Genomic DNA, 9,421 nt, shown 5'->3' with positions numbered 1-9,421 from the left:
ATCTCAGCTGCATTCGGGCGGAAGGCGGGGTACACCCTGGACGAGTCGACGCAATCAAGTCATTTACTGAAATTAATCGTGATAATGGAAAATCAGGTGTGAGTAAAGTCATTTCAAAAATATCGTTTGAAAGCACTATACTTAGATGGGCAACTACAAAAAAATGAAATGCGCAAATTTGAATTAGACAAAATATTTCAGTAAAAAATATGTGTTCAAAGGTGGTCATTATGCACTGTAATCAAGCCAAAGCCCATTAACTCTGCGAATACGGTTTTTCTTTTCTTCGTAGACACGTCACACTAATAAATACTGTGGTGATGTTTCCTGAAAGCCGTTGTTTTACCGGGGTTATTTTAAAGTTAAAAGGTTAAAGTTAAAGTACCACACACTAGGTGTGGTGAAATTAACCTCTGCATTTGACCCATCCCCTTGTTCACCCACTGGGAGGTGAGGGGAGCAGTGAGCAGCAGCGGTGGCCGCACCCAAGAATAATTTTGGTGATTTAACCCCTAATTCCAACCCTTGATGATGAGTGCCATGCAGGGAGGTAATTGGTCCTTTTTTTTATAGTCTTTGGTATGACTCGGCCGGCGTTTGAACTCGCGACCTACCGATCTCAGGGTGGACACTCTAACCACTAAGCCACTGAGCAGGTTAGACATGAAATGCAACTCTTTAACTCAATGAAAGCCAACAATGTTGTGAATGTTGCTTTAAAAATGACCTGCTGTTAGTAAAGGTTTTATGAGAGTAAATAATGTTGAACATTTGTCTTTAAAAAAAATGAACTGTAGTTCGTAAAAGTTGATCAAATTAAATACTGTTGAAAATGTTGCTTTAAAAATGACTTGTAGTTAGTAAACGTTTTATAGAATAGTTTTATAGAATTAAATAAGGTTGAAAATGTTGCCTTAAAAATATCTGTAGTAAGTAAAAGTTGTATTAAACTAAATCATGTTGAAAATGTTGCTTTAAAAATGACCTGTAGTTAGGAAAGCAATACTTATGTTAGTGTTTTTGTTGTTGTATTTTATCTTCTATCTATACATATTACTGAGCAATTTGTTGTATTTATTACTATTTTTTGTTTTGTTTTTCATTACGCTTTACTTCTGTTACTGTATGTAAAAACCTGCACTGCAACAATGTAATTTCCCCATTGTGGGATGAAAAAAAGTCTATCCTATCCTAACATAAAGGTTTTTATAAAATTAATGTTGAAAATGTTGATTTAAAAATTACCTGTAATTTGTAAAAGTTTTGAAAAAAATTAAATGATGCTGAAAATGTTGCTTTAAAAGAATGACTTGTATTTAGTAAAGGTTTTACGAAAGTAAATAACGTTGAAAATGTTGCTTTAAAAATGATCTGTTGTTAGTGAACGTTTTATAATATTAAATATTGAACATTTTGCTTAAAAAAACATGGCGTAGAAGGTAAATAATGTTTTAAAATGTTGCTTTAAAAATGACCTGTAATTTGTAAAGTTAAAAAAATTAACTAATGTTGAAAATGTCGCTTTAAAAAATTACTTGTATTTAGTAAAGGTTTTACAAAAGTAAATAACGTTGAAAATGTTGCTTTAAAAATGATCTGTTAGCAAATGTTTTATAAAATTAAATATTGTTGAACATTTTGCTTAAAAACACAACATGGAGCTCATAAAGGTTTTATGAAAGTAAATAATGTTTTAAAATGTTGCTTTGAAAATGACCTGTAATTTGTAAAGTTAAAAAAATGTATTAACGTTGAAAATGTTGCTTTAAAAAATGACTTGTATTTAGTAAAGGTTTTACGAAAGTAAATAACGTTGAAAATGTTGCTTTAAAAATGATCTGTTAGCAAATGTTTTATAAAATTAAATATTGTTGAACATTTTGCTTAAAAACACAACATGGAGCTCATAAAGGTTTTATGAAAGTAAATAATGTTTTAAAATGTTGCTTTGAAAATGACCTGTAATTTGTAAAGTTAAAAAAATGTATTAACGTTGAAAATGTTGCTTTAAAAAATGACTTGTATTTAGTAAAGGTTTTACGAAAGTAAATAACGTTGAAAATGTTGCTTTAAAAATGATCTGTTGTTAGTAAACATTTTATAAAATTAAATATTGTTGAACATTTTGCTTAAAAAAAACATGGCGCTCGTAAAGGTTTTATGAAAGTAAATAATGTTTTAAAATGTTGCTTTAAAAATGACCTTTAATTTGTAAAGTTAAAAAAATGTATTAATGTTGAAAATGTTGCTTTAAAAAATGACTTGTATTTAGTAAAGGTTTTACGAAAGTAAATAACGTTAAAAATGTTGCTTTAAAAATGATCTGTTAGCAAATGTTTTATAAAATTAAATATTGTTGAACATTTTGCTTAAAAACCCAACATGGAGCTCGTAAAGGTTTTATGAAACTAAATAATGTTTTAAAATGTTGCTTTGAAAATGACCTGTAATTTGTAAAGTTAAAAAAATGTATTAATGTTGAAAATGTTGCTTTAAAAAATTACTTGTATTTAGTAAAGGTTTTACAAAAGTAAATAACGTTGAAAATGTCTCTTTAAAAATGATCTGTTGTTAGTAAACGTTTTATAAAATTAAATATTGAACATTTTGCTTAAAAAAACATGGCGCTCGTAAAGGTTTTATGAAAGTAAATAATGTTTTAAAATGTTGCTTTAAAAATGACCTGTAATTTGTAAAGTTAAAAAAATGTATTAACGTTGAAAATGTTGCTTTAAAAAATGACTTGTATTTAGTAAAGGTTTTACGAAAGTAAATAACGTTGAAAATGTTGCTTTAAAAATGATCTGTTGTTAGTAAACATTTTATAAAATTAAATATTGTTGAACATTTTGCTTAAAAAAACATGGCGCTCGTAAAGGTTTTATGAAAGTAAATAATGTTTTAAAATGTTGCTTTAAAAATGACCTTTAATTTGTAAAGTTAAAAAAATGTATTAATGTTGAAAATGTTGCTTTAAAAAATGACTTGTATTTAGTAAAGGTTTTACGAAAGTAAATAACGTTAAAAATGTTGCTTTAAAAATGATTTGTTAGCAAATGTTTTATAAAATTAAATATTGTTGAACATTTTGCTTAAAAACACAAAATGGAGCTCGTAAAGGTTTTATGAAACTAAATAATGTTTTAAAATGTTGCTTTGAAAATGACCTGTAATTTGTAAAGTTAAAAAAATGTATTAATGTTGAAAATGTTGCTTTAAAAAATTACTTGTATTTAGCAAAGGTTTTACAAAAGTAAATAACATTGAAAATGTCTCTTTAAAAATGATCTGTTGTTAGTAAACGTTTTATAAAATTAAATATTGAACATTTTGCTTAAAAAAAACATGGCGCTCGTAAAGGTTTTATGAAAGTAAATAATGTTTTAAAATGTTGCTTTAAAAATGACCTGTAATTTGTAAAGTTAAAAAAATGTATTAATGTTGAAAATGTTGCTTTAAAAAATGACTTGTATTTAGTAAAGGTTTTACGAAAGTAAATAACGTTGAAAATGTTGCTTTAAAAATGATCTGTTGTTAGTAAACATTTTATAAAATTAAATATTGTTAAACATTTTGCTTTAAAAAACATGGAGCTCCTAAAGGTTTTTTGAAAGTAAATAATGTTTTAAAATGTTGCTTTAAAAATGACCTGTAATTTGTAAAGTTAAAAAAATGTATTAATGTTGAAAATGTTGCTTTAAAAAATGACTTGTATTTAGTAAAGGTTTTACAAATGTAAATAACGTTGAAAATGTTGCTTTAAAAATGATCTGTTAGTAAATGTTTTATAAAATTAAATATTGTTGAACATTTTGCTTAAAAAAACAACATGGAGCTCGTAAAGGTTTTATGAAAGTAAATAATGTTTTAAAATGTTGCTTTAAAAACGACCTGTAATTTGTAAAGTTAAAAAAATTAACTACTGTTGAAAATGTCGCTTTAAAAAATGACTTGTATTTAGTAAAGGTTTTACAAAAGCAAATAACGTTGAAAATGTTGCTTTAAAAATGATCTGTTGTTAGTAAATGTCTTATAAAATTAAATATTGTTGAACATTTTGCTTTAAAAAACATGGAGCTCGTAAAGGTTTAATGAAAGTAAATAATGTTTTAAAATGTTGCTTTAAAAATGACCTGTAATTTGTAAAGTTAAAAAAATGAACTACTGTTGAAAATGTCGCTTTAAAAAATGACTTGTATTTAGTAAAGGTTTTACAAAAGCAAATAACGTTGAAAATGTTGCTTTAAAAATGATCTATTGTTAGTAAACGTTTTATAAAATTAAATATTGAACATTTTGCTTTAAAAAAACATGGCGCTCGTAAAGGTTTTATGAAAGTAAATAATGTTTTAAAATGTTGCTTTAAAAATGACCTGTAATTTGTAAAGTTTAAAAAATTCATTAATGCAGTAAAGGTTTTATGAAAGCAAATATTATTAATACTGTTGCTTTTAAAATGACCTGCAGTTAGTAAAGGTTTTATGACAGTAATTAATGTTTAACATGTTGCTTTAAAAAAAGTTTAAATGTTTTTAATAATATTAAAAATGTTGCTTTAAAACATGACTTGTATTTAGTAAAGGGTTTTTTAAATTAAATAATGTTAAAATTATTGCTTTAAAAATGATCGGTAGTTAGTAAAAGTTTTGTAATAGTAAATAATGTTGAAAATGTTGCTTAAAAAATAACCTGCAGTTATTATTTTATATTTTGCCTTTATTTAACCAGGTAAAATCCCATTGAGATCAAAGATCTCTTTTCCAAGGGAGACCTGGCCAAGAGGGCGGCAGCAAGGTTGCATTAAAAACAGTAAACAACACATAAAACATCAAATTTACAACATTAAAACTTGCTCACATAACCCATGTGCATACAGACTAGGTAGACTGCAATCCTTTCACAGAAGCTTTAAACTCATTTAATGTAACAAGGGTTTGAAGTTGAAGATCCGATTGTACGTTATTCCAAGCATTCGGTGCTGAAAACCTAAATGCTTTCTTGCCCAGTTCAGTTCTTACTTTGGGGACGACAAATTGCAGAACATTCATTGAACGAAGATTGTGACTTCCTTGTTTCTTTGTTAAAAGACAAGACTGATAAGATGGAGTGATACCCAGAATGGTTTTGTAGATGAACATATGATTGAGGCGTCCAGCACATAAATACGTCCAGTTAACCATTGAGTATAACACACAATGGTGAGTAAGTTGGTGATGAATCTCAGTGCACCGTGGTACACACTATCCAGCTTGTGGAGACAACCAGCAGTAGCATTCATGTACAACACATCTCCATAGTCAATAACAGGTAAAAAGGTTGTTTCCACCCATTTCTGTTTCACAATAAAAGAAAAGCAAGACTTGTTTCTATAATAAAATCCCAGTAAAAGTTTGAGTTTTTTAGAAACTAAAGGTTACATTTGTATGCACGTACAACACTTACTCAAAAAAAAAAAAAACAAAAAAAAAAAAAAAAATAAAAAAAAAAAAAAAAAAAAAATAAAAAAAAAAAAAAAAAAAAAAAAAAAAAAAAAAAAAAAACAACAACGGAGGAGGAGGAAAAGAGAGAGATAGAACCATGATAAACATTCTGAACTTATTTCATCCATCCATCCGTTCATTTTCAAAATAATCTTACTCATCTCACCATATGAAATGTAACTTACTTCTTACTATTATTTATTTATTTTTATTGTGATTACTTATGGAGTATATTGTGAATAAATTGAGAACAGGAAGTGAACAAATGTTTCAGCAACTGTTATGTGAAAGAAAAGGGGTAGGATTAAATAAGCTCTGCTTCTTCCTACTCCTTTTCGAACATGTTGAAAAGAGAAACTGGAAGTTGTGATGTATCATGTCGTATGCATGCATGTTCCAAATAAACTCAAACTCAACTACATGAAAGTGAATAAAGTTGGAAATGTTGCTGTAAAAATGTCCTGTAGTAATTAAAGTTTTATAAAACATTAAATAATGTTAAAAATGTTGCTTTAAAAAATCATCTGTAGGTAATACAAGTTTTATCAAATTAAATAATGTTGAAATTGTTGCTTTAAAAATGACCTGCAGTTTTAGTAAAGGTTTTATGATAGTCACAGTTTGACCCTGGATCATTTCACGGATATCAATTGTTTTAATGAACCTTGTTTAATTGCTCTTGCATGTTATGTTATGACAAAGCCACATACCATTGATAGGAGACCAGGCGCAGAATGCTTCACCCGGAAGTTCTCATCAGCAAACGGACCTCGGTAGATGCTGCAGATACCGGTACCGTCACCCTTTAGGAAACAGTGCTTGCCATCACATAACACACAACTACTGGGGAGTTGCAGCAGCTTGAGAACAATCAAGAATTGTGTGTTAAGGCAAACGAAATAGAAAGTAAGCAGAGTAGGTAGTGAGCAAATGTAGTTGGTTTGAGCAGTAGGTAAAGCCCAACAGTTCTTCGAGGCACTAGGTCACACTTTGAAAACCCCCAATTTAAGGACTATTGGCAGCAGACGACTAAAGCCTTTCAACAGAGCAGCTAAAGATTATTTTATTAATCTCGTGATTAATGTGTTTCGATTTATCAAGTAATCGAACACAACCCATTTGTTAACCTCAGTGCGACTTTTAGGGGAAAATTGTTGAAATGAACAAGGATTTTCCTAATGACCTTTATTCTTTCTTCCTATAAATGCACATAACATTGAAATTGCACTTTTCCAACGGTGGATTCACAATATATTATTTTACGGCACATGGTAAAAAATGAAAATGTGTTATAAACAAAAAACAGACCGTGTAGCCAGATGATCAAAACAGACTAATTAAGTATGATACATTCAAGAACAATGTATTCAACCATTTAATGCGTGCACATTTGCCAAGGGATTAACTGAAGGAGTGGTGTTTGACATTTGGGACCAGTTCCTCGTTAGCATTAATATAAAAACACGTGTGAAAACATGTCTTCACACGTGTTGACTAAAACAATTTTTATGTACGTCAAACATATAGTTAACTGCCAAAATAGACGTTTATCTTGTTTCTGCTTGTTTGCTGTTCTTAAACATGCAATATGATTCCTGGTAGTGTAGTACTGCTCTGTTTGACTATGCAAACATTTCACCACGATATGTGTCTTTTTCACTTTTGAATGATCCCAAAACCTGTCTCGTCATCTCTGAGGTCTTTGCTGGCTTTCTACTTAGTCCTCAGTTTTCTGAGCCATCTCTCTCTATCCGCACTCCCATTATTTAATACTCATTTTTTTAGTGTTTCATTCCGTTTTGATTGTGCTACTGTAGGTAACAACTTGCCCTGCAACCATTGTTTATCTAACTATCTGTACCCGACCCCACTTCCTTCCCACACACACAGGCTACATCCTGATCACGGCAGCGAAGCAGTACTCACATTGACGAAGTCTCCTCCTTGGATCATAAAGTCTTTGATCACCCTGAAAATGAACAATTAATACGCAGTAATGCAATACAACCTGTCCTGTTTGTTGGCATACTTTCAAAAGGATGCCCGCGCAGGGTGTGCGGGACAGTGAAATCCAAATGACTACAATGTACTGACAAAGTGGTGAATAAAACATACATCGAATTACATACCTATGGAATGTGCAGCCCTTGAAACCGATAGGCACACCATCCTTCCTGCGGAACATTTTTATATATTTCACAACAGCTTTTTTAACAATTGACGATGCTTATAATAGCCAGCGCTGGGAAAATGACTTGTTAATTAATTATGCAAAACCAGTGAAGTTGGCACGTTGTGTAATTAGTAAATAAAAACAGAACACAATGATTTGCAAATCTTTTTCAACTTATATTCAATTGAATAGACTGCTAAGACAAAATATTTAATGTTTGAACTGAGAAACTTAATTTTTTTTGTTGCAAATAATCATTAACTTAGAATTTAATGGCAGCAACACATTGCAAAAAAGTTGGCACGGGGGCATTTTTACCACTGTGTTACATGGCCTTTCCTTTTAACAACACTCAGTAAACGTTTTGGAACTGAGGAGACCAATTTTAGAAGCTTTTCAGGTGGAATTCTTTCCCATTCTTGCTTGATGTACAGCTTAAGTTGTGTTTTAGGCTTCATAATGCGACACACATTTTTAATGGGAGACAGGTCTGGACTACAGGCAGGCCAGTCTAGTACCCGCACTCTTTTACTATGAAGCCACGTTGATGTAACATGTGGCTTGGCATTGTCTTGCTGAAATAAGCAGGGGCGTCCATGGTAACGTTCCTTGATGGCAACACATGTTGCTCCAAAACCTGTATGTACCTTTCAGCATTAATGGTGCCTTCACAGATGTGTAAGTTACCCCTGCCTTGGGCACTAATACACCCCCATACCATCACAGATGCTGGCTTTTCAACTTTGGTTCTTTTCCTCTTTTCCTCCGGGAAGAGACGACGTCCAGAGTTTCCAAAAACAATTGGAAATGTGGACTCGTCAGACCACAGAACACTTTTCCACCTTGCATCAGTCCATCTTAGATGAGCTCGGGCCCAGCAACGCCGGCGGCGTTTCTGGGTGTTGTTGATAAATGGCTTTCGCTTTGCATAGTAGAGTTTTAACTTGCGGTTACAGATGTAGTGACACACCGTAGTTACTGACAGTGGTTTTCTGAAGTGTTCCAGAGCCCATGTGGTGATATCCTTTACACTCTGATGTCGGTTTTTGATGCAGCACCGCCTGAGGGATCGAAGGTCACGAGCATTCAATGTTGGTTTTCAGCCTTGCTGCTTACGTGCAGCGATTTCTCCAGATTCTCTGAACCTTTCGATGATATTGTGATATGGTGAAATCCGTAAATTTCTTGCAATAGCTGGTTGAGAAATGTTCTTAAACAATTTGCCCTGGCATTTGTGACCCTCGCCCCATCCTTGTTTGTGAATGACTGAGCATTTCATGGAAGCTGCTTTTATACCCAATCATGGCACCCACCTGTTCCCAATTAGCCTGTTCACCTGTGGGATTTTCCACATAAGTGTTTGATGAGCATTCCTCAACTTTCTTTTTTGCCACTCGTGCCAGCTTTTTTGAAACATGTTGCAGGCATGAAATTCCAAATGAGCTAATATTTGCAAAAAATAACAACGTTTTCTAATTCGAACGTTAAGTATCTTGTCTTTGCAGTCTATTCAATTGAATAAAGGTTGAAAAGGATTTGCAAATCATTGTATTCTATTTTTATTTACAATTTACACAACGTGCCAACTTAACTGGTTTTGGGTTTTGTAGTTACTTGTTACTTTAAAAAAATATATATACTTTTAACAAATTAAATTTACAAGGATTGCGTGGTGGACAAAACTTTTACAGTGTATGTGTATATTTTATTTTGCATACTTTAGTCTTTTTATATTATTATCTTTAAAGGCCTACTGAAACCCACTACT

The 9,421-nt window shown here is 31.4% G+C and overlaps 1 protein-coding gene across 1 annotated transcript in view; it reads right to left on the bottom strand.

The window, feature by feature from the left end:
* Positions 1–9,421, bottom strand: part of ppih (peptidylprolyl isomerase H (cyclophilin H)) — a 58,201-nt gene that overhangs the window by 5,956 nt on the left and 42,824 nt on the right. The window contains 3 exon segments of the mRNA XM_062054587.1: positions 6,191–6,283; positions 7,407–7,449; positions 7,610–7,654. Of these exon segments, the coding sequence (XP_061910571.1) occupies positions 6,191–6,283; positions 7,407–7,449; positions 7,610–7,654 (181 nt within the window).

Source organism: Entelurus aequoreus, linkage group LG07 (genome assembly GCF_033978785.1).
Source record: "Entelurus aequoreus isolate RoL-2023_Sb linkage group LG07, RoL_Eaeq_v1.1, whole genome shotgun sequence".
Taxonomy (NCBI): domain Eukaryota; kingdom Metazoa; phylum Chordata; class Actinopteri; order Syngnathiformes; family Syngnathidae; genus Entelurus; species Entelurus aequoreus.
This window is presented reverse-complemented; position numbering and strand designations above follow the sequence as displayed.